The following is a 27622-nucleotide window of genomic DNA, read 5'->3' on the forward strand; positions in this document are numbered from 1 at the left end:
TGTTGCAGAAGGATTTCCAGCAGTTTTCTACAATGCAATTAGGGCTATATTGTAATTATGTGGATCTGTGCTCGGGCAGGGAGCCCTGTGTGTCCTGAGCCTCCTCCCTGCTTTAATTTTCCAACTTCCGTTGAGATGTGTCCCCTCTCCCATACCGTACAATATATGTGCAGGTTCTGGTCTGTGATGAAGCAAAAACAGCTCTGTGTGATTATCAGGGAACTCTGGGATAGCTGTGTGCTATCAGAAAGCATGCAGTAAGTACACTGAGGTCTACTAGAGATGGCATAGGTACGTAGCATGTGTTTATATGCACAGAGGGTACAGGACTAAATCCAAAGTTTTCTTTTGGCCAGAGTGAGTGTCTGGCGAGGAATGTGGCTGCATAGCATCTGTTAAATGCTCTCGGCATTTTACACCCAGGCCTATCTATTGTTTGGCAATCAGAGCCTCATATGTATCATCAGCGAAAACAACTAGTGCAAAAAGTAAAAAGGAATGAAAACATTACAGGAACTGAAGAGTGAGGAAGTCAAGTAATATTAGCTAGGGAGCTCATTGAGTGAGGAAATGTTTTTGAAAAAGATGAGTGACATCCTCCGAGACTTTGATTAAAAATTCTATGAAGTGTGTTTATGGATGCAGGCAGGGAATTACTGAAGAGGAGTTATTACAGACAGCTTGAAGAAGCACTGGTGATAACCAAGGACCTATATTTAAAAGTGTTTACAAATGGTCCATAAAATGCGTATGAGTGAATATATATCGGTATATATATTAAAATGCAAAATGACATTTGGAGCACCATCAGTTAAAATGTCCAAACATGTAAAAATATACCTTTCTGTCTGTTGTCGAACTGTTGTGAGTTGTGGTTCTCTTGTGGACATGCGACGACTGACACGGAAGAGAAGAAATTGTTGAATAAAGTTATTTTTGTTTTCTTTATGCACAAAAAGTATTCTCGTAGCTTCATAAAATCATAGTTGAACCACTGATGACACGTTGACTATTTTGATGATGTTAAAAATCACGTTAACTACCTTTCTTGGTATTTCCTGAATGTGTCAGTTACAAGAGAGTCGGGCCAAAACTGGGCGTGCTTAGTGCATGCCAGGGCCATTCGCATTTCCACTGTCACTTCCGGTGCTTGATCGTGCCTCAATAGCCGTGTTTCCACTGTCAGGCTTAAACCAGGCATGCTAGTGCATGCGAGGACCAGTCGCGTTTCCACTGTCACCTCCGGTGCTTGATCGTGCCTCACTAGCCTCGTTTCCACTATCAGGCTTAAACCAGGCGTGCTAGTGCATGCCAGGGCCATTCGCGTTTCCACTGTCACTTCCGGTGCTTGATCGTGCCTCACTAGCCGCTTTTCCACTATCAGGCTTAAACAGGGCGTGCTAGTGCGTGCAAGGACCAGTCGCATTTCCACTGTCACTTCCGGTGCATTTAAGCCTGACAGTGGAAACGCGGCTAGTGAGGCACGATCAAGCACCGGAAGTGACAGTGGAAACACGAATGGCCCTGGCATGCACTAGCACGCCCAGTTTTGGCCCGACACTATTGTAACTGACACATTCAGAATTGTAATGAATTCAGTCCGATTAAACCAAAAAGTGTTGGAGCTTCTGGCCCGACGGTGGAAACCCTGCGCTATTTTGGCCTCGGTGCTACAGGTCCGAGGATATTAGCCCCAGCCGGCCTGTTTGAAGTACTGGCTCTCACTGGCCCGAGTGGAAAAGCGGCTATTGCTGTCTATAGAGGATCAGAAAGCTCACAGATTTCAACCAAAATATCTCACTTTTTGTTCCGAAGATGAACGAAGGTCTTACGGGTTTGGAAGGATATGATTGTGAGTAAATTTTTCATTTTTATGTAAGCTATGCCTTTCAGCATCATACAAATAGCACGCCTCATTTAAGTTGCACAGAAAACAAATAATTACGTTTCAAAAGATATTGGGACTTTGTTGCAAAGTTGCAAAGGCAATACTCTAATAAAGATTTGTAAAGAAACGAATGTCCAATTTAGCTGGAAACTGCAGTAAATTGTATGCCCAAGTACATTTTTGGAGTTTTGCATAAATGTAGGTAGATGAAGGTTTTTCAATGAACCTTTGCTGCTTATAATGCTATCTGTGTAGGAAGTTCATGAGGTTTCAGCAGGTGGGTGTGAGGTTGTGTGTACTGAAGGGGTTTCTTTGTGAATCAGGTGGGAGACAGTGTCCTATATTTTGACCTTGAGCATCACTTCAAAACTAATTAATTACCAAACCCGTATGAAATGGTTTTGGATATGAATGCTTCAGAAACAAATCTGCTTCATCAATCTTCCATTGTGTCAGTGAATGTCACGGAGTAAGGTTTATTGGCTGGGCACTGGAATGAAAAATAAGGGAGCACACAAAACTCCAGTGATTGAATTAGGAGCAAAGAGCTTGTGGTACTCTGTGAGGAATATAAGGTGCTCTAAATAAAGGCTCTTGGGATATGGTCTGGAGAATACTGTAGATCAGTGCTTCTCAGATTTGTCAGACCAAATATCACTTTTAATCAAACCAGAACATCCAAGTAGTACTGCTAACTAACTGAAATAGCTCTAAAAGCAAGATTAACGACTGAGCATTATAATGTTATACACTGATGAATATCAATGTTCGTGTAAATAAGATGAACTGTGTTGCTGTAAGACTTCCATCAGCCTCTTGACCAGCCCTGTTGGACATCTGAAGGAACCTAAGGGAGCAGCGTGTAAAATAAACACAGATCCAGGGCAAATTAAAAAATTCACTGTACATATTACATAAGACTAATGCAAATGCAGCTTTAATATTATAGAAAACAATTTTTTTTGTTTTAATTATTTAAATGGTAATAATATTTCTGAATATTACTGTTTTTCTGATCAAATAAATGCAGTGATGATGAACAGAGGAGTCTCACACACACACACACACACACACACATACATACTGCACACACACACAGACATTCTCACTCACAGGTGTTAATATGGCCACTTTGCAGTTTGATTCAAGCAAATTGCTACTAAATAAATGCATTTGATCTTAAAACCTCTTCCATCTGCCTAGAGGCGCTTGTTGGTAAAAAGTCAGAAGCTGGCCACTTTAAAATCTGCTTCCTTTCATGAAATTGAGCATCTAGATGCTACTTGGAGGCCAAACAAAATCATTTCTCGCCTTTTGATGATGGCTTCATTTTCTTGCTGCTCCCCTTTTAGCACTTGGAATAAAACTGCGGTGCACAAGACACTGATCAACACGGCTACACTACATCCCACACAGCAGAAGACCATGCAGGCAATGAAACTCCATACCAAATAGGACCACCATTGGAGGTCCCATCATGTAGCAGTGCAAATAGGCACAGAAAGTGTCACCATGCAGCCTGTTCTCCTCTGAGAGTGGGTTTCTTGGAGATATGAAACACCTGCTGTTCACATCTGGACAGATGAACTAGTTTAGTTTAGTGGGGTAGAGAGGGATGGACAAGGAGGTTCAAAGCAGACCGAGAGGACTACGAGAACACGAAGCTACAGGGTCTCGAGAAAGGAGAAACAGACAATGTGTGTGGGAAAGAGAGAGGCTGATAAATCCTCTGTGCCCTGGAGGGAGATTGTGGTGCATGCTGGAAGACTACACTCCTAATGAAGATGGACAGCAGAGATCCATCCATGGGACACAGAGACAGCGCATCTCCATGACAATTCAGAAGCTGTCAATTACAGGCATAGTGAGAGCCATCAGCGGGGCAGGATGACTGGTGCCCACTGGGTAAGACAGGTGTTGGAGAGCATTGATCCGTCACTGCCAGGACCCATTTATGTAAAAGACACTTAGCACTTTAACGAGGGCCACTGGGACAGCACTGTATTAATGAGAAAGAGTTTCAACAGAACCGGGCACAAGTGCGAATGAGAGAAAGAGAGAGAGGGAAAGGAAGCTAATATTGATTGTTTGTTAATTCTAACCCTTTGATTTGCCTTTAAGCTAATAACATGCATCTCGACATCAAACAATAAGATAATGCAAGGAAGCACTGTGGACTACTTGCTAGAGTAACTAATATAAGAGGAAGCCGTTTAAAATCTGATGACTGAGCCATAAAACACAGCGCAGTCTTCTGCTTCTGTTTCACATGCATAATCCTGAAGGTAAGGATGTGTATGGAGGAGGAAGCTTTGAGCTGACTACCGCCTGGGGTCTGGTGACACATATTCCTGTAAGACTGGCTGGCTGGATCCAGTCATGGCTGATTACTGGGGGAAGCGAGTAACAGTAAGAAGTAGGCTAACAGAAAATAATGCTCAGCAGATGACGCTTCAATAACTACAAAGGCCTTGGGCAAATAGCATGTCTGTCAGTGTGTTAATGGGTGTTAGGTTAACTAATTAGTTGTGTGCATATACGCTTGACTGTTTCATGATAAAACCCAGTTAAACATCAACAGAGTCAGTGTCTTGATTGTCACATGATTCTTCAGGATTCATTTTAATGTGCTGGTTTGCTGCATAAGAAAGATTTCAGTAACGTTTTATCTTACAGTCCTGTTCTACATGAATGTCTTTACTATAAGGTATTAACACTGAACCTAACCATATGTCAATATTAAAGGTCTTCGCTATCTTATATTATTCTGTACTTTCTTGTGTAATATAAATTAAAATAACACCTAATTTCAGCATTTCTTAATATTATCAGGGTTGAAATGACTCAATTGTTCTGATGTCAAGATAATGTAAACACATTATGCAACAACTTACTGATCAAATCATCAAAGGAAAGAAATTTGTAAAATTGTAAATACTATCACTTTTGATCAATTTAATTTGTCCCTATAATGTGCTCTTGCTAAATAAAGACTTAATTATTTACATTTAATTATCTAACTGTATGGAAATCACAAACACATACTCAAATATAAAATTTTCACTTAGAAATTAGTAGTACATTTTAGAAATATTTAAAAATAATTTGTAACACATTAAATTAAACAAGATTTTAGTAGTAGAAAGACTGAAATTACATTTTAATGTAAAAAAATAGCTTTTTTTCAACTTCAAAATGATCTCTCACATGCTTGCAGTTTTATTTCTAGAGAAATTGTTATTTATGTAAACAATATGCTGCGCTGATTAGCACAAAACTAACACAAATATTGAAACTGAGCTGGAGCCATTTTTATGAGTATTATTTTGCAGTATTAAATGAAAAATAAGTAAATTAGAGCTCACTGCAATGCATTGTGGGGTTCTCTGGTAAGGACACACGTGCTGCAGGCACAGCTGGCTTCAAATTTGGTCAAAAGAAGATGTCTTTGAAGGCAGTATAATAATGCTGAAACCACATGATGCTTTAAAATGCTGTCTTGGTAGGGAGCTCACTAGGTTTGGATTTGAACAGAGCTAATATATCAGCATGTTACTCAAAATTGCTCTGACTGTGGCAATCTGTTTTCTGTCTTAAAAGCATGTGCAAACAGTATGCGTTTATATCTGGTTGTGTGTAGGTGAACTCTTTCGGTTCAGTATTCTATGTAGTTTAACACTAAATCCAGTTTCTGTTCCATTTCTCATCCTGTTTGTGCTGAGAAACTAATGAAAAAATGTTCATATTCCACATCTGACTGCTTCATTAATCTGGAGTGGGAATGGTCCCATTAGGACACATCCACTGGTATTACCACACACAGATTAGATTGTGTCACAATGTTGGAAGGTTAGGCAGCTTCCCTCGAGATCGGCATAAATGAACGTGTTATCTTATTGCATTTCACATGCGCCATAAAAGCACAAACGCAATCATAGGAGGAAAAACAACCCCTAAAATTCACATTTAAATGCCGAATCTAGTTTAAAAATGTAAAAGATTTATAAAGTTGAGCTCAAACAGGAGAAAATCACATTGCAGCCCCTGCTGGGACGCTGTTTATGTGTGGATTCGTCAACGGCGCTCTGGATTTCTGATGAAATCACAGCTAGAGGAGTTTCCCTCTATTGCACTTGAAGACACAGAAATTCTAATTTAAGAAAAAGCGTGAACACTAACTGAAGATGAATATCGACACCATAAGGCTTCGGATAAACCTGAAGGTGCTGTTTCATTTAGTGGCAGAAGTGGAACAGAGGGACCGCTTAATGAACGCAGAGCAACGCCTTAAACAACCTACTCTCGGAAACTCCATACGTCCAACTTGACATTAGTGCTGGCTTCCTCCTGAGAAACTGAATCGCATAAACCGCCTCCACAACCCACATCTTATGTATATGGATCTACAGGAATCCATCAGGAGGAAGGGTGGAATGAGCGACTGTCCAGTGTAGGAGTTTATGTGGATGTGCATAAATATTTAAAATGTGTGTGTGTTGTGGTTTTATCATTCTAGATAAAAACTTAAGTTTCTCAGGGGGAAAAAAAGTGCTTCTTGCCAATTCTACAGACAGATGGACCTCAGTCTAAGATCTTTGAAGATACAGTACCATAATAACATACCAGCTCAGAGAAGAACCAGCGATCAATGCCGGCTATCACACCAGAGCTGTGATTGTGACTGACAGCAGTGCCAAACACCGTTCCTCAGGCCACACACACGCACACACACACACACACCAGACCACCGGCTCTAACACTGCCAACTACTGCCCCCAGAAACACCCCGCAGGCTACACACACACACTCATCCACAAACACATATTCGCCTACATGTTGAGATCTTCCTTGTCTCTGGAAGAAAAACAACATAATACGGTCCTACATGCATTATTTAAATATTACATCAAATTGAAGACGTGGTTTCCAGTAAAATGAAATAAATCAGCATGATAAGCAATTATAGGATAACACACACTTGAGTCCTTTAATTTACACACTGTTTAATGTGTGAAGGCAGCAAGAAAAGCACTATCACTGGTAACTATGAATCACTGGAGTCGGTGTGCTCCGAGTATGAGCTATGATTAGCATTCAGAGCTATATTCAGGGTTATATTAATCATCCATCTCTTCCATACTTCAGCAAATAATCCCACTAGTTCTCTGTCTGACACCACAAATGAATCATGCGGAACACAAACAACCTGAAATGAAGGACTGGACCATATGCTCAAGATTTAGCCACTGAAAAAAAAAAATATTTAAGTCAAAGTAAATCTGAACATTGGCAACTGGCAACGATTACCAGATTAAGACAATATTTCAAAGACAGGTGGAATATGAGTGTACTGAACAGAATTTTGGTCTAAAGAAACACTTCATTTAATATTAAAATGAAATGGACATTTGAATATTTTAGAAATGCATGTTACAGATCTTTTTTTTTTTTTGACCATGTTACTCAACCTTTTGTTTAAATGCTTCTCTCTGATGAACTTCTCCGACCATTTAATCTGTTTTTCTCCTGTGACCCTTCCCTTTCTAACAATTGACTGTAAACTCAAATTCAGATCTGCCTCCATTTAATCAACAACTGACAGACAGAACCAAGCACCTGCTATGCATTTTTAATTTTTCTATAATTACATCACATTATGAAAAAAAAGACCTATGTTAATCTTCCTTAATAATCTAACTATCTCTGGAGTCTCAATGTGAGCAGAGAACGTAGTACACACTAGAATAGACTGCACTAGCTTTCCATCAGTGTTTCATTTTGCTGGCCCCCTTATCTTTCCATTTAATGTTCTTAATGTTTGATGAAAAGTGCATCATGCCATTTAACTCTTGATGTAAAGGAGCTATTTTAAAAGTCTGATTTTTTTTTATTATTGGTCATTAAAATGAAACGTGAGTAGGAAGAGTTTGGGAGTACGAGACCGTTTGATGTCTTCACGTTTCTTCTCATCATGAGCTGTGAAACTGAAATCAATTGGTGTGCATGAAGCCCCCTGGTCTGTTCCTGGTGCTGAACTTCATATGTGGGTGCTGAGGTAAGCACACCAGCCCACATACGTATTAAATATGAATAAAAAGGCTTTAAAGCATAGACAAGACTGGCCTTATGAGATGAGAATAACGTTTGCAAGACAAGCCAGATGCAAGACCTTCCTTTAGCACACAAAGCAAACTTCTGTTACAAACCATGAGGAGTGTGTAGTACTTGTTCTCACTGTGTGGATCAAGCCATCCTTGCAAAACTTATTCATTTATTACATTTACACTGAGTCCTCTGTTCCTCACGTTCACACAGTGAGAAGGAGCTTTGCCTTCTACATATTAAACAGGCACTTCTGGAGACATGATTTAATGTCTCTCAATAATGCATTCAGTCAGATGCATGATGTTTTCACACATCATTACCTCCACTCCAATCTGCATTTCTTTCAGAGAATTTTCTCCACGCAACCTGTTTCTCCAAATGTCAGCTCACAACATTTAGCCAGAAGTATTTAACATTTAGAAAACTAGCACAAACAGATATGAAGATAAAGCAGAGAAAAATTAATGCCCTACATTGTGTATGATGCGTATGGGTAGCTGCAATCAAATACTTAAGGGAAGTTCTATACATCATCTATTTTAAACTCGTATTTTAAGCTCACAATACTGCAGGACTACTTAAAATTAACTAGTGAAGGCAAAACTATTAAAAAAATGAATAAAATATAACATTTCCCTTATCCTTTCATATAAATGTTTACCCAATGATGATATTTTGAAGAGACTGAATTGACAAAAAGTTCAAAACATCATAACTTTGTTGTCACAGTTCTGAGTTATTCCTTCTTCCATTTAAAAAAAAAAAAAATCTCTCAGTCCACATGAAAACGCAAAAGCATGCAATGAAGCACTAGAGCATGCCAAGCCAACAGGTAGTGATATAATCTCAACCACAAAGCCATGTTGACCAATCAGAAGCCTGAAATAGTTTCAAGTAGGCGGAGATAACAGCACATGCCCCAACTTCACAAGCCAAAATCTCAATTTCACTATCTACACGATAACACTTTTTTTATTGCAATAATAAACAATGTTTACAGTATGTACAAACAGTAAAAAACAGTACGTACAAAACATACAAAATAACTATTTATGGATTAATAGATAATAGAAACAGCAATACAATATAAAAATTCTTAAGAAATGGACAGATAGAAAAAAAGGGCATGCACACAAATAAAGATACAAGTATATTAAGGAAAAATCTTAAACATGGCACACGTTCTAGATGTTTTTATAGCTTCCTTGTTAACAGATGTTGAAATTGTATTTAAATACAACTTCAGTTCTCATTTGAAGATGATAAAGTGGGGTTTACATTTAGTATATTTACATTTATGGACATAAACTTTTCCAATAAATAACAGAAGGTTTATACAAAATCTTGCATTAAATAGATTATTATCTTTAGCATAAAACCCCAAAATAATTTGTTTATAACAAAGAGAAATCATAAAGAATATTTTGGACAATCAGAGCATTAACATTATTCCAGAAAACCTGAACAAAACAGATGAGCTACAGTTCCAGAAGAGAACTTAAAGAAAGAACAATTTCTGCAAAAAATGCTTGAGAAGATAAAACCTGTGAATTATTTTATAAGATATTTCTTTAACTTCAATTGTTAAGAAATTTTTCAGAGGGAGGGACAAACATATGCCCACTTAATATCATCAAAATGTTGTTCCAATAAGCAATGGAGGAATAATTCGACGTAACAAGGTCCAAAAATAAAGGCCCAATTTTGTGATTGGATTTTTGAACAGAGAAACAAATAGAACTAACCACAGCGGGCAAACAGAAATCAATGAGCCACTGTTATACACATTTCATACACATTTCCAGAGAGATTGCCTTTAAAATGGTATTAAATTAATTTCTAGATCTTAAAATAAAATCAGAATAATTAAACAAATTGCCATCATTGTCAAACAATTGGTTCACTAACAACACTCCACTACTGAACCAATTTTCCAGAAACAAGGATCTCCTCTTATGTAAAATATTACAGTTGTTCCAAATAAAAACATTATATGGTCAAAAAATTATGCTTGTAAATAAGTTTCCAAGCCAAAAGCATTTGCTGATGATTACTATAAGGTTTGATAGGTAGTTTACTAATGGAATAATTATACATCAAAACAAAATGTATACCACCTTATTGTGAAAAGACCTATCAAGGGATTACACTCCAAACAGAAGACTGTGGAGAAAGCGTTTAAGCTAATTCATTTTTAAGGTGCTATTAAGAGAATCAAAGTACATAAAATTTAAACCACCCTTATTATAAGAATATAAAATGACAGATTTTCTAATGTAAGGAGTATATTTTTCCAAAGAAATGTAAGCAACATTACATCAATCAGCTGACCGGTTGGTTTATCTATGAACAAGGAATGAGCAGCATAGGATAATCTAGAGATACCTTCCACTTTAGTAAGCAGAGTCCTACCTTTCAAAGATAGATCTTTAAATAACCAAAGATTCAATTATCATTATTTATTTAGTTTTCTCCATAATTGGGTTAAAACTCTCCTGACTTCTTAGTTTAGTATTATTATTTTGATTCCTAAATACGTGACATTGTCTTTGATGGGAATTTTGCAGATAGAGGATGCAGCACATTTTTAATGGGGAGTAACTCGCATTTATTCATATTAAGCAGAAGGCCAGAAGCATTTGAGAAAGATAAAAGAGACGTTAAAGCAACTGGGATCTGAGATGCATCTCTTAGAAACAATGCCGTGTCATCAGCTAGTTGGCTAATAATTAATTCTGTTCCAGCAACAGAAATTCCCTTCACAGGACTCTCTTTAATGCGAAAACTTAAACTGTGTAGCTATTAAAAAAAGATATGGGAAGAGTGAGTCGGATAGAACTATTCCCATTATAAAGCATTTTAATACATTTGCAAATGAAAAAACTACCAAAACCAAGTCTGTGCAGGGCCTGTAACATAAAATCATGTTCTAAACAATCAAATGCTTTGTAGTAGTCAACACTTTCCGAAAAAAAAAAAAAAAAAAAAGGTACAAAAGTTGCCACTGGGGCGGTAGCTTTTGAAAAGATACTTTTGTACCTTTTCTTTTCTGAGAGTGAAGAAAGAGGATAAAACTGTCAGTGGAAATACGATCTGAATAGTCCAACCAATCTAAGACCAGGTGTAGGAGATTAAATACATTCCATTTCAGATAATACTGCAACTGCAGTGAAAACTCTTCATTATCACTCGCCCTCATGTTGATCCAAGCTTGTACCACTTTCATCTGTGGAATATGAAAGAAGATACTTTGAAGATATTTTGTTGTCCATACAATAAAAATGACACTGGGCCCAGCTGAATTTGACCGTATGGACAAAACAAAATAACTTCTTTTATGTTCCACAGAAGAAAGCAAGTCATACAGGTTTGGAATAACATGAGGGTTGAAGGAGTGATGAAAGACTTTATTTTTGGGTTAACTATTCCTTTGAAAAGTTCCTAAATAATGACTACAGCATTTGCCCTATCCGTAAAGAACATCTCTAAGGTAGTCGTCACAGTCTAAACTTTTGCTAACCGCTTAAAAACATAGTGGTTTTCAAATTTGTTGCAGAACAAAATGTAGAAGTCTCTTGTAATATAATGTTAACAGTCCTTATTTACTCATAAACAGAAAACAGCTTCTCCGAAAACCCGTTAGAAGTTCCCAAGAGAGCACATGATTCAAAACTGCTAATTCTCTTCAGAGTTTGGGACTATAAACAGAGCAGCTGTAAGTGAGATTACAGAAGAGGCCTCTCTCTCGCTCTTCAGTTCTTTGTAAAACTTCACAGCCAATCAAACGCCCCGATGCGTCCTAGCTGTGAGTGACTGGAGGAGGCTGTATTCAGAGACAGAAGATGACAGAGACACTCCGGGACACCATCAGTGCCGTTCTCAGATGTCAATAATGAAGTAAACATCAACAGCAGGGCTGTGTTTGTTTATGTTTATGAAGTGTTTGTTGGATACAACTTTATGATGTCAAGACGTCAAATATCCACCAGGACTGCGTTAAGCAATCACACCTTTTTAACTCGGAAACACAGGGGGCATATGTGCGAAACTCCATGAGGTTGGAGGGTTCCCAAAAACATAGGAAGAACACTTTTTAAATTCAAATGGATATAAAGTAAAATCTCTGTGGAAACTCATGGGCCATTGCTCAAACATCTCTGTGTTTGTGCTCTCTAACGGCCTACCATTCAGTGCAATAAACACAGTGAAGCACACACCAGGGAAACTAAACGAGTGCTCAGTATGATAAGTTGATTCCCAAATGCATGTTGAAGGGTCGTCTGGGTGCCGGCTTTCCCCTTGAGAGAGTAAGGTCATGGAGCCAGTGGAGCAAAGAGCTCTGCCTCACTCTGCATCTTAAACATATGTGCTTGTGTAAACTATAGCCTTAACACACAAGGAGTTGTGAGAAGGACTGGGAATCAAGAATCTTACTGGAAAATAATATTGCAAGTGTGAAGTTGGTTTATGAAACAGACCTTGGTGATGCCAGAGAACTGTATCTGTCCTGTGGAAGGGGCTAAACACTAATGAATTTAGCATATTTATCAACATAATAGACCATGTTACGAAACGTGCAGTATTTTGTCTGAGCAATAATCAAAGGATATATTTAATTTTTGATTTTGTCTTAAATCTCATTTTGTTAAAAAAAAATAATGAATCAAATTGTGAGTTTAGTAAATCATTACATCCCTACTCAGATATAGCACAAGCAAACTATGTTATACAAAGTGTTATATATAAAAAATATATAATTATTTTTATATAAATATAAAAATGCAATCTGTTATGCAACCTGTTAAAAATAGACATTTTGCCCTATTATCAATATTTTAACAGAACATATGTTAGTCTACACTGTTATGTTGGTCATATGTTAGTCTATAACACATAATAACTCTTTAAAAAGTTAATTGCAATATTTTAAGTTAGTTATTTTAAGTTTGTTATTTCCAATAACAGTATTTTACTTTATACATTTTTTTATTTAGTTTTATTTAACAATAAAAACAACAGTTAAAAGGTACTGTTTTCTTTTTGTAGTCCACTCCTACTGTATTACTTGACTATATGCTATAAAAAAATGTTTTAAATAAATGGATGTTGAGAGCAATGCTTTGTGGGTCCACTCAGTGTTCTATATATTGCTTAATAGAGTTCTTAATGGTACATCAGCTTAAGAAGAATGTAGTAGGATGACAGTGTTCCAAATGAAATTATTAATGCTATTATTGAAACACAGTCATTTCTAATACATATAGAAAATAGGCATAATCATTTATTATTATTATTATTTTTAAATACAGTATGTTGTTTAGCATGGAGGTGTTCAATGGTGCTCAATGACTTTCACAAAGCGTAACTGTCTATACAGTCTTCTGCTTTCTGTTTTATTCTTTCTGGTTTGATACTTCCTGTATGACCTTTTCTGGAACCAAACCTCAAGGCAATACAACTTTGATTTCTCAGCACCTGCAGAATTTCTTGTCTTGCAGACATCAATGTGTCAGACTGACCAGCAGGAAGTCTAACATGGCAAAGGAGCTCACAGGAACCTGGGCTCTCACCTCACCTTTACAGCCACAACAACTCATACTTCACTTTAAAGAGTCCTTCAGGAAAATAAATAATAAATAAAGGGGGCGAACAAAACGACTTCAATTTCATCTAACACAAAATATGTATTCCTTAAATTATTCACCCCAATATCTAAATCCTGTCATCATTTACTCATTTACCCCCATGTCCTCTCAAACCTGTGTGGAGCACAAAAGAGGAGGTTCTGAAGAATTGTACTAGTTAGTCTTTTCCACACAATTACTTTGAATTGAAACTGAGGAAGATTTAAAAAGGACAATGTTCTTTTGAATCAGATGATTTTTTATAAATTGTTTGATTTAGCTCTTAAAACCGGTCTGAATTATTTGTTCATGAATCAGACTGATCTAGTTCTCCAATTCACAGGCACAATGACACATGTGCTCAATGAAGAGGAATAGTCTCAGTAAATAACCACATATAGTTAGTTGTCTATCATACAGGATTCAGAAAACTCTTATGATACTATTATGATAATTTTGTGTCTTTAAAAAGCTTGAAAGCCTCAGTCTCCCTGGCTTCTAACTGCACGGAAAACAACAAGTCGAATTCTCCTTTTGCATTTCATGGAAGAAATAAAGTCACACAGGCTTGTTGTTTGATCCCCTGATAGACTTAAGTGATGCGTCAGCCGCAATAAAGCTTTTGATTTCAGGAAGTGGAAGTATAATAGGGAATAAATCGGCGATAATGTTGGTCATAGTGTTAATGCTAATAGAACTCATAATGATAATGTTAACAGAATCGATTTAAAAATGTTTAGATGGATTCAATATTTCTCAAGCACATGACATTTTAGATTGCATTTGTGTCTGTTTGACTCGAGCCATCTAACATTCAAAAAAGGCATCACAAACAAAAATGCACAATCCTGTTTAGATACGCTTTGTAACAAGGGAACCTCAGGCTGGAATGAGCTAGTTTAGCTACAAGCATGTCTCCTGCGGGCTGCACTGATTTTGCATGCAGCCGAAGGGCAGGGAGCAGGCTTGTGGGAGAAAGCAGAGCATGTTCCCCCCCAGGGTTGTCTCACGGCCATTAACTCCTGCCAAGTCCTTGCATTGATTCTTACTGAGGGGCACTGCTCAACACCGGGTCGAACAACAGTTACAAGCACAACTTGAAATGAAGAGAGATGGATGGCAACAAGCTCTTATGCATTCAAACATTGAAATCAATTTTATGGCATGCAGGGACAAGGTTACAAATAATGTCAACAAAATAAACATATACACATACACTCACACTAACATGCACAAAATAGATATTGAAGGTGAAGAATAAACACATGTCCTGCTGTTCTGTCTGGGCTGTAGAGAGACCACAGCTTGACGCGGGACAGACAGGAGTGTGTTTCCATGTCAATGAGCTTTATGGAGATGGTCTGGATCAGAAACTATGTAGTTGCTGGAATAAGGTATACTTCAGATCTGCTTCATAAGACACCTCAGACTGGATGTAGAAAAAGTGGAGCGATCCAGCTTGCTGGTTTTGAAATGTAAAATCAAAATAGATTATTGCAATCTATAAACAATGAATGAAGCTTCCAAAACCATTCTAACATTTTGTTTAATTACTTGTTTTGATAATTATGGTTACTAGATGGTATTGGTAAGTGATATTACTTTGGCTAATACAATATGTAAAAAAAAGTGTATATATATATATATATATATATATATATATATATATATATATATATATATATATATATATATATATATATATATATATATATACACACACACACACACACACACACACACACACTGTACACATATCCTACAGTGAAATGTGTGGGGTCAGCATGATTTTTTCTGAATTAATACTTTTATTCAGCCAAGATGCACTGAATTGATGCTAAAGAGATTTGCAATGTTATAAAATATTTATTTTTCTTTTCTTTTTTAAAACATAAGAACCCTAGAAAATATCCACAAAAATATTAAACTGAAACTGTTTTCAACAGTAATAACAAGAAATGTTCTTTGAGCAGCAAATCAGTGTATTAGAATCATTTATGACAAATGATGTGATACTAAATTCAGAAATAAATTACATCTTAAAATATATTTCTATACATATTTAACTGCAATACAGTTATTTTAAATTGTAATAACATAATAGCACAATATTATTGTAACTTTCTGATCAAATAAATGCATACTTGGTGATCATAAAAGACTTTTGTCTTTAAAAAAGAAAAAAAAAAATTCTTTCTCATATACACTGAGGAATGAATGTTGAATGAATATTGGTTCAATAGGGACACCAACACATGTCCATTAAAGGGTCATGAAACCCCAGACTACTTATTCTGAGATTTTAGCAGAGGTGTTTGTGTTGCACATTATAGAAGACAATGTTAGCATTTAATAGTTTTAATCGTTGGAGAAAACTGGTTAATTTCTGAGAGACACTCTCTGTGTGTTGGTCAGGTTTTGTAGACATTACGAGGACCAAATGTCTCCACAAGGCCAGTAAAACCTAAAATCACCACACTGCAGGTCTCAGCCAGTGATCCCCAAGAGGAGAAAATCTTGAAAAACATACTAAATAATGTCTTAGTAAAAATCTTAATAAAAAAAGGTGTATGTGTCAGGGTTAAGTTTAAGGTTAGAAGTGAGATAAATCATCATAAAAAAACCACAGCAGTGAATGGAGAGTCCCACCATGATAGAAAAACAAGCGTTTGTGTGAGGTCAGTGAAGAGGTCTTCCTTTCAGGAGTGACTTTGTTCAGTCTGAGGATTGAAGTCCAGAGGGACTAGATTTAATGAGCTCCAATTTTTGCTCTAATGACCCTCTCTCTACCTACCAGCCCCCCAACACCACCACCAACATCATTTCCATCTTCATATTCTTCTCTTCTAATCGCTTTGGAGGATATTAACAACCTCTTCCTCGCACACTCCAGACCATTAGAAATGGCCTGCCTCAGCTGCACACGCACGCCAATCATCTCAATTACTCTTATGAGCACAGAGAGGCCAATATCTCGTGAAACACACACATGCACACGACAGAGGAATGGGAGAGAGAAAGATCTAGTGAGGGTGTAAGCTGTGAAACTAGGCCACACTACAACATGGTGTATTATTAGTGAAATCTTTATTTCTGTAGTGACAGTAAAGTTTGAGTTGTCTGAATTAAGCTAATTTTTAGAGGCTGGGGAGTTACTCCAGCACTCTGCCATGAGCAAACATTACAAATCCAACCTTTAACGGGTGTCAGTGAAAATGATTTAGTGCCATCAGAACAGTCATAGTTGGTTCTTGCCCTCAGTCAAGCAGTCAGGTAGCCTACATGCACCTTTCCGGTATCCGTTTTTAGACTCACCAGGCTGCAGTACACTGATGCCCAGTGGGTTGGAGGTGCGGTTGGCCACCGTGCTCCAGGTGCCATCGTAATTCCTCCGATAAAGCAGCGCAGCACACTGATACGTCCCGGCCTCCTTGCGTCCAGCTCGGGTGATGCTGAGGCGGAAGTTGGTGTTCGTGGGCGTACGATCCACCGTGGTACGGGTGCCCAGGCCCAGCAGCTGGTCGCCCCACTGCAGGGTGCCGTCCCGTGTGAACGTCACCAAATCTCGGAACTCTCCATCGCCATCTACTGGCAGGAAGCGCCAAGTGACCGCAGCAGGAACGTTGGGATTGTGCCGTGGCTTCACGATGCACTGCAGGTCAAACGAGTCTCCAAACGTCACGCTGGGCGTTCGAGAGGAGGCCGACACGAAGAAGAAAGATTCTGAAGCAAGAACAAAGAGAGAATATGTATAGTAGTTAAAATACTTGCAATGTCACAAAGCATTAATATAGAATTCATTTCATGTGTTGACTCATCCAATCAGAACTTACTATATTTTTTGAGGCTTTATATTATTTATTAGTTTTTGGGTGTTTTGTTTTTAACATAATTTGACAATTCGAAACTAGTTTTGCACTTAAAAAATGACCAAATTTAACAGTTAAAAAAAAGTTATACTGCCAATTTGTTTATTTTCAGGCAGAAAACAACAGAAAAACTGGCATAAATACAAAATACAGAAATGCATAAAAATACTTAATAAAAAAAATAAAAAATACAATACAAATGAAAAGTATAAACAGTTCAGTTTGAAACAATTATGTAATAATGACTGATATAATATACTGCAGTAATAAGTAATAAAAGCAGTAATAACTAAAATAATAATAATCATTATCATCATCAGCAGCAGCATACAGTACATTTATTAAGCTTTATCAAACAATTTTTACTGAATTGACCAGGATTTTAAAAAAATCAAATAATATAGATGAATGAATGAGTGAATGATATAAAATAGCATTTCTGAGCATAGTGTGCAACCCTAACTCCAACATCTTCTATATTTGCTTGCCTTAAAATCCAAGTTGTGTTTAACTGATAGCATTGCCCCCTCGGCTAAAGCCTGTCACACAAGTAAACATGATGAAGGAACTGCGGATGACTTAATTGTGAATTCACAGCTGATACTGAGGAATATGTGAAGCTGCTAATGGGCATATAGACAACAAGCCTATTCCCTGGCGAGCTGCTACCAGCACCCTTCAGCAACAATTTACATCGGCATTGCTCATACTATACAAGATCATAGGAAAAATAAACTCATTACAAAGGAAAGCCCCGGCTGTTTTGTCTTTGTGTTTGAAAAAGAAGAACATTTCTGCAAGAGATTTCTGGAACTCAAATAATTTTCCCAGTGGAAGGGGTAAAGCGTCATTTGGCTACTTCTGAGTGTTTGTGCTTGATACAGATGACAGCAGCTGGAGGCCATAAGGAGCTGGAGACAACGAGATCCATTTCCAGCCGACCTGCCAGTGCCCTAATGATGCCACGCAGCTGGGCTGTAACAGAGGGCAGGTTAATGCAACACCCGTCGGGCACACGCTTTGCCAAGATCTCAGTAGTACCACAGGGCCTGGCAGAGTTGAGAAAGTGAATTTCATTTGGAGAGCCTCTGTGTCCTTCAATTATGCAAACTATCTATTAAAGGAACGGGGCAGTTAAGTTAGATGTCTACATTATCAGACTACTCCGTCTGCATGCTAATGAGCCTCAAAGACTTCCCTGGAGAAATCCCAGAGTTCAGCTGTTCATTAAGCGGAGAAAGGCTAGCAGGAGTTTGTTCTGTTTGGGAGGAAAGCGCGAGTTAATCTACTCTTTGTTATTTTGATAAAATTTGGACAAGGTGACCTGTAGCATGCCAACTCAATCCTGTGGGCAGCAACGTCGGAGAGCAGCCAAAAGCAGATTACACACACATCCCGTGTTCATGAGCACATGCAAACTAATCCTGCAAGCAAAAAACACAGGAAATCCACTGCTGGATCCTTTTTTCTTTCTTTTTTTTTTTTTTTACATTTAATGAAATCACTTTTGCTCAGATATTGAAAAAAATGTATAATTGGTGGATCTATAGCAGTGCTTCCTGCAAAGCTATTCAGCTGCTAAATCACAGCTGTACAAAAACAAATATCTTATTTTCCTTGAGTTGTGAGCTTGAAGTCAGAATTGATTGTGATCACTTAAAAAGACTGTGCATCACAATATAATGCAAAGAAAACACATCTTTCTCGTGTTGTCTTGTAGCTGCGATAAAAAGCAACATTAGGCTCAATTTTAGTGTGATTCAATTCAGGAGACTCAAGAGTTAACATATGAATCCGTCTGAGGAATCCTTGACCTAATGAAGCCATGAATAAATCATAAATAACTCACTGACACTGTCACCAGAGATGGGTGAGAACACTTATTTTCTTTCTGATCTGATACCAAATATCATTCAGTCCTAACACTGATAAAAAAAATAGGCAATAATTATGGATATTTTGCTATTTCAAACAATACAAAAACGTATTAGATTATAATAAAAATCACATTTAGCTTGGCTGCTATTTAATGGACTGAAATACTGTGACTCCAGATTAAGCGTCTTTTCTGTCAGTACATTCTTTGGTTTAATGTCCATGTTCAGATGAGCAAAAGGAGAAATAGTTCTCATTCAAAACAAACATTTGCAAACATATCACTGTTTGCACTTTAAAGCTTATGACACGCAACACTAACACCATTTTAAACACATTATAAAATTTAAAAGGGAAGTCTAAATGACATGCATTCATTCTCATTATATTTCTAAACCGGTATCACTTCTTTGACTTTCTTCTGAAGAACATAAAAGATATTTCTTTTTTTTTGCCATACAATTGAAGTCTGATGTAACGGTTTCAAAATATCTTCTTTAATGTTCCTTAGAAGAATTTGCAACAATATGAAGATGACAGCTATTCCTTTAAAACATAAATATTTCTTACTAAAATAGTACAAACATAATGAAAGGTTAAATGAATGATCAGGCATATAAAGAAAAAAAGAAAGAAAAAATTGACAAGAGCTGGAAAACAGGACAAGCCTAAGCATGTGTCCATAGATCTCCAAAGAATGATAGGATGCTTACAAGGAGAGATATGACAGAAATAAATAGAAGGCGGTAGACACATGACCAGTAATGTCTTTCTATCTATCCTGTGTTTGACTGCAGACAGCAGGGAGCCATGATCAATGCCATCTTCTCCTGAGAGCAGGACTGTAGGACACACGCTGAGTGTGATTCTATACGGACACACCATCACCGGGGCTTTCACATACACAATCTTTCTCACATTGTTTCTGTGTGTGACCCACTGTATGGTTTTCAATATGTAATCAATGATCAGAGGAACTCTGGTGGTATCTGAGGAAGTGAGTGGAGGAGCAGTGTGAGCTGACGTCTGAGACGAGCGAGTCCAGGCAGAACCAAACAGCCACAGCTGTAGTGTGTTTGATTATTCCAGACACACGGACATGCTCAGAAAAACATGTGGCGTACACCCACCCTCTCGCACAGTGGGACGGGGAGAGCTTCAGTTGGCCTCTGGATGCCTTTTCATGTCAAGATTCAGCCCTATACAACTGCCTGTTACTCTGGTCACTGAGGTTTCTTCTCTTTGCTGTTACAACTGGTTTTCCAATATACATATCTTATCTACATTTGTAATGTTCTTCTTCACACAACTATTGCTATTTATGCTAAATTTGATGGTTCATATTAAGGTAGTAAAACTGAATGAGATGAATGCAAATGATGGAATGCAAATCCATGTCTTTATGCTCACTAAAGCTCCATTTATTAGATAAAAATACAGCAAACTTTCTATTTTAATATACTTAAAAATGTAATTTGTTCCTGTGGCAAAGCTTAATTTGATGATCCTTCAGAAATCATTCTAATATGATGATTATATGATGATCCGTTGCTCTAGAAACATTATTATTATTCATGTTGAAAAAAGTCTTGCTTTGTGAGATAATGTGTGGACTTTTTAAAGAATTTTTTTGATGAACAGAAGAGCATTTACTTAATATATAAATCTGTAACACTTTACTTAAAGCCTTATAAAAGGTATTCATAACGTACAGTGTAATGTATTATATCTTTATATAAATAACTGTAACAAGTTAAAATGCATTATAATATTGTATTTTAACTTGTTACAATTATTTGTAAAATCATACAGTACAATGTATTATAAGGTGAATTACAATGCATAATTAATGCATTAAAGCTACTTTTATAATGCATTACACATAAAGGCTTTAATTAAAGTGTTACCTAGAAATCTTTTGTAACATTATATATAATTACTGTTTCGATTAATTTAATGCATCCTTGCTGAATAAAAGCATTAATTTCTTGGGGGAAAACAAATAAAAAAATGTATCAAACTTAAGTTGGGTCACATTAGATATTAGACTTTTATGAAGACTGTAATGGTCTTAATACGATGTCATACTGTCATATTCAACATGCTCCACTTTACAGCAATGTTGCAATGCTGCATATTTAAAGTGTGCATTCTGTGAATTCAGCTTACAGGTCACACCGTGACACATCAATCTTCTATAAGAAAGATGCTACGAAATTGCAGTAAACGGGAACTTTGGAAAGCAATTCAATTTGTATAAGCCTACGTTCCCTGTCTCCCAAATTCATATGCGCATAAACGGTAGTCAATGTAATGAGTGTTGTCCAGACTAAACCTTCGAAAACAGTAAAGGATATGCATTTATATGTTATGAACAATAATCAATACGAGTAGTCCAAAATCCTTAACACAGCTAAACAGGTTTCCAAAGATGAATTATTCCCCTCCCATCTAGCTTTCTCTATGTCTGATCATTTTTTTTATTTAAACCTCCAAAAGTCTGTATTACAGAAAAAGTTATACACAAATTTCTTACCCAAACATCTCATATAGCATTCTCACTAACAGATGCATCAATAAACCTACAATGTATATTTATCTGCAATCCAATTAACATGCTGGGAACTCTAACTGCTTTCTTAGAAATCCAAAAAAGTATATTGTGGCAGAATGTGTGTCTGGCCTCACCTCTGGGTGTCAAGTGTAACCCAGCCAAACGATTCCACCGCTACAGGGTGGCCTGCAGTCAGTCAGCACCCACACCACTGCCAGACACTAATGAGAAGAATAACACCACAAACTGGGCCCTGCTTCACACCCAGCCCTGGCCCTTCATCCGTACAGTCACCCAGAGTCAACGCTGGAAAACACACCACCAACACACCTGACACAGGGCAAGAGCAAAGGACACAAACAGTGTCTATGCCCACACGGAGTGACTATCACATAATCACGTGCACATACTACTCGAGCAAAGTGACTCCTGCAACACACCTGGAGAAGTCTGGACTTACAGTAAAAGACAAAACAGCAGACATCAAGAGCATCATGCTGCCACTCTTTGAGCTTCAAATCAAAAGCACAGCTGATGAAATGCTTCAACAAAGCTGATCCTGACAACAGAGGAAGTACAATGTCATCGCAGAGGAAGAGCATGGATATAAATAATTAAGAGGAATAGATAAAAAAGCCCCGATTTTGTCATCTCATCAAAGATTCAATATGCAGGATGCATGAAGACTTGATTCTGTATAAGATTCCCATCCTTAAAGCTGCATTTAGGATTCCCACATCTGTGACAAATTACTTTCCCAATCCATTGTGATTTCAATATAAAGATTTAAAAAAAGAAAAGAAAATCAGTTTCTCTATTTTAATGTAATACTTTATTAATTTCATTAGTTTTCCTTAATATGTTTTTTTCTTCAAAATTCATGAATATAAACCATTTTTAAATTAAAATTGGTCATAAAATCTTTTTTTCTGCCCCAAACAGGCAGTTCACCAAAAACATGCCTCTTTATAAAACATAAATCCCAATACAAGGCTGTGCAAACAAGAGCATATGTTTGAGAACAATTCTTCAGAAAGAAAATCTACGAATGACTGACTCGGAATTGTCTCATCAAACTAAGTTGGAAGAGTAGAAAGCATTTTAAGTATCTAAAAAAGTTACACACTTCACCAAGAAAACCACAGACATATTGTATGTTATCAAGAACTGATCCAGTATCTTGTCTAAAAGCCACTCATCGTCACGCAACACATGCTAAGTCACACAATGTATTTATTCAGAGCATCTGCCAGCTTGCTTTCCACTCATGTTTTTCCTTTCTGCAATGTGTGTGTTCTCATTACATACACAGTTAAAGAGCAGACTGGAAGTCACGGCTATTGATTGTGATGGAATGCTGACAGCGGTAGAGTTGTACAGGATGCAATGTAAGGCACTCATGAGCATGAGTGGGTTATATCGACTTCATATGGACGGGATCCAGCTTTACAGTGCACATGCCACTTCAATACTCTACTCCACTTGAGTGGGTATGTATTCCTCAAGTGTGAGTTTGTATATACGCCTGTGTGTTATGAAGCAGTAAATTTATGATGTCATAAATATGATGTGATGTTGACAGTAAAAATGGACTGCATGAGTACAAAAACACTATATATGCAAATACAGTGTCAGAAATTTACTTTTTATGAAGGGGAAATATTTGTCCCCTGGCTCTGAACTTTAAGAGCATTTTTTACTTTTATAAGGGATATTTTATAACACACACACACACACACACACACACACACACACATATATATATATATATATATATATATATATATATAATACTGTTCAAGGCTTGTGGTCAGTACAATTTTTTTTAGTTTTGTTTAACAAGGCTGCAATTACAGTAAAATAAATAAAAAATAGCATAATTTTGAAATACCAGTATTTGGTACAATTGTAAACAACTGCTTTTTATTTGAATATATTCCAACATCTAATTTATTCCTGTGATGGCAAAGCTGAATTTCATCAGTCATTAGTCCAGTCTTTAGTGTCATATAATTCTTTAGAAATAATTTTTAATGGTGCTCAAGCTAAATTTAGTATTATTGTTGTTGTTGTTATTATTATTATTATCATCATCATCAATATAGAAAACATTCATGCTGCTTAATGTTTTTGTGTCTGCTTAATCAATAGTGATACATTTGTTTTCAGGATTTTTAATGATTAGAAAGTTCATAGAAGAGCATTTACTTGAAACAGAAATCTTCCGTAACATTGTAAATGTCTTTAATGTCTTTTTAATTTCATACAAATATGCTGAAAAAGTAAGTAAATCTTACTGCCCACAAACTTTAAACCTATGTTAATATATAATAAAAAATATATAAATAAGAATACTTATTAAATATTATTCACATCAAATTCTAAATAGCTATAAATAATTATTTTAGAATCTGGCCAAGAATATAAAATAAACAAGTTTATGGCTAAATAAATACAAAGTAATATTTGTATTATAACTATTTTAATTTATTCGCCAAACCGTGGTATTCTGGGTCTCAAATAAGATTTGTGGTCTTACCAACTGATTTGACAGTGACGGTCTTGGTGGCGGATTCATCTCCAATCTGCTGCCAAATCCAGTCAGGTGCAGTCCCGCTCTGAGACCACTCGGTGCCGCTGCATCTGTACTGGCCCTCATCTGTGGGAAAGGCATTGTACAGGAACAGAGTAAACGTGTCGGGTCGAACCCGCTCCACCCGGATCTCTCCAAAGCTGCTGCGCTCCCTAAAGTTGGGCCCAGGAGTGACCATGCCCTCACGATCCACCGAAGCCACGTTCACAGCGGGACCCGCCCCCTCCTTATCAGTCCACTGCCACGTCACAGACAGGGGACCCACAGTGCTGCTAACAACGCAGGTCAACTGGACGGTCTCCCCCTCCATTATATCTGAAGTATTACTGGATAATGACACAGTGATATTACTTCCTATATGAGACAGACAAACAACAAAAGAAATGAGACATCAGTCTTTGGAAACATGACACTAGTGCTAGTTTATCATATTAATTAGAGTACATTTACATTATGTATGAGTAAATTAGTCATGACAAGCTGTACAAGAAACAACTCTACAAATTCAGTCCTCTAAAAGGCAAGTACACAAGAACTCTATTTTCCCTGTATGCATTAGGTGAATAGGAACAACCCCATCCGCTTAATAGAAAACAGCTTATAATTAACAGATAAAATTAACAATGCAATTGTATCTTTAGCTGGCTGGCCAAGCTAATGAACATTCTGGAGCAATATATTGAGGCACTGCCTTTACCAATAGGGCAACAGGCTCTTTTTTAACTTAAAGGTCAGACTTATATACCAACAGTAACCATTATTAGCATTTCAATCTCTCCTGTTCATTTCCCTATGAATGGTCTGTTTTCTTCTACTATACTGTCTCTGGTTGTGAGTCAGTTGAAAAACCACTGGAGAGATGGATGTTATAAAGGCCTGAGGCAATAATAGGCTCCTTAAGTATTGTATTTATTTAACATAGAACATTTTTGTAATATTCTAAATTCCTTGCCCGCTAAAGTATTCATGTCTTTAAAAAAAATCAAGAAAAAGAAAAACAATAATAAAATAATAAAATAATAAAGAAAGAAAGAAAGAATCTTAGACCTTTTGAATGGTATTATATCAACAACTGTCATTTATTAAGTATAAAATAATATGATATTTAATGCAAAACATGCATAAATCGACTGACGATACAATAAGAAGTCATTTGCAATGGTTTATGGGAGTAGGGGTTCTATAGGTCTATGGGAAAGAACTATTTTGAAGTTGAACACCGAATCATTTGACAACATTTGAGCTCATGGTAGGTCTGTGATTTGCACAATATCACTAAAATAAATACATGAATGGCATCTTCTGTATGTTTCTGTTGCACTCTACAGCAGACTAGGCCATAGACCGGCAGGACCTCTGGAATAGTTTTCTCATCAAGAGGTCTAGAGCCTGAGAGATCATAAGCACGAGTGTAGATCAAAGACTTCTCAGACATCGCAAGAGTTCTCGACAGGGATTTCACACCACCACGTCCCTATAAAAGCAGCATGTGATAAAACAAAAAATGGGACTTTAATGAGACAAAGTTTGCACACTTCCCATGGGTCACCAAAGGCTCTCTTAAGAAAGAGGCTCTAGCAGAACTTCTTGAGAAGAAAACCACCATGACCAACCAGGCAATGAACACAAGAGGCTTTGATTTCATACATAACAAAAGCGAAACATCTGGGGACGAAACCTCTTCAATTTCTAATGTGCTCCTATTCTCTGAGGAGATGGAATAAGAATTTCATACAATCATCAGTTGTGGTATGGCTGTACCTTCACTCAGTCCAGTCTCTCAGTGTCTCTACATGCAGATGCTTCAGTCGTATATATTGCCTGAAAGATCTACTGTACCTAGTCAGTGAGACCATGAGCTGAATAGAAAGAGAGAGAGAGAGCATGTGGGTGAAGAAGGAGCTGAACTCTGTGCTGTCTCGAATCCATATTGCAACTATCAATCTACTGCTATAATAACCCTGCAAATATTGCACAGGGTCTCCTGCGGGGGCAAAGACAAAAAAGACCAAAGCATGGTCTAATATAGTGCCTCATTCACAAACCTTTCCAAAAAACCCTTTCTCTTTTTCTAGCCAACTTTAAAGGACATTTCACCCAAACATACTAACTTTCACGTTGTTCCAAAGATGTATGACTTTTTTTCCTTTGTCCAACACAAAAGAAAATATTTTGCAGAATGATTGACGAATACTTTATCCAGTAGAATGAAAGTCAAGGGGTCCGACACACTCACATCAGACCTCACTGAATTTCATTTTATGGACAATCATGGGGCATCTTCTGAATATTCTAAATATGTGTTACAAAGAAAGTTATACAGGTTTGGAATAAGGTAAATAAATGAGTGGGTTCGACCCGACACATTCACATTTTGGGGTGAACTATCGCTTTAAGAAAGAAACTGGCACAAGAATGAGTGGTGGAACTGCAGCTAACTGATATATATTAAAGCGCCCATTTAATTTTCATTTGAAAGTTCCTCATTTTTATATTTTTGGGGTCTGCTAGAAAACATTTACATTTACATTTTCACTCTCTGCCTGAAGCATCTGTTGTAGTTCCATTGTCTTTAAAGCCTGACTTTTTGAAAACCCCAGTCTGCTCTGATTGGTCACCTGGCCTGTTGTGATTGGTCAGCCGTTTGTAACGTGTCAGAAATGCAACGCCCCCTATGAAAATCGGATTTGAGCTCCAAAGGCTTCAAGTCCAGCAGTAAACAGGATTACATCTAAGGTAACTCTGACTTCGAGTTTCAACGTTTTTTACCCATGTTTTTTTTTTTGAGTGTTGGCAAAAGCAGCCAGTAGGAGGGCATTATGGAAATATGTAATATGCTGATGTAGCTAAACCATGTAAATAACTTCAAAAACATGGCGTGTTGATGTAATGAATACTTGCCGGATATCCTTCAAGACCCTATGAAAGCTGATTCTCCTGAGGAGAAAGAAAGAAAGATCTCCTTCAATTTATAGAGCGAGAAAGGACTGTTGTTGGAAGAGGCTGGATTTGGGTGGCCACAGTCTGAGCAGAACAGATGTATTCTCACTAACCTCTGATTAACCTCCTCTCCCCTATCTAGCTTTCATCAACTCCTTGAGCTCAATTGTGGTT

At 37.1% G+C, this 27622-nt stretch overlaps 1 protein-coding gene across 1 annotated transcript in view; it reads right to left on the minus strand.

The window, feature by feature from the left end:
- Positions 1-27622, minus strand: part of LOC127965405 (immunoglobulin superfamily member 3) — a 129151-nt gene that overhangs the window by 13551 nt on the left and 87978 nt on the right. Inside the window, exons 5-6 of the mRNA XM_052566214.1 lie at positions 24455-24862; positions 16933-17340 (exon numbers count right to left, since the gene is read on the minus strand). Coding sequence (XP_052422174.1) covers positions 16933-17340; positions 24455-24862 — 816 coding nt within the window. The remainder of the gene's footprint in view (positions 1-16932; positions 17341-24454; positions 24863-27622) is intronic.

The sequence above is a fragment of the Carassius gibelio genome, chromosome B9, assembly GCF_023724105.1.
Source record: "Carassius gibelio isolate Cgi1373 ecotype wild population from Czech Republic chromosome B9, carGib1.2-hapl.c, whole genome shotgun sequence".
Classification (NCBI taxonomy): domain Eukaryota; kingdom Metazoa; phylum Chordata; class Actinopteri; order Cypriniformes; family Cyprinidae; genus Carassius; species Carassius gibelio.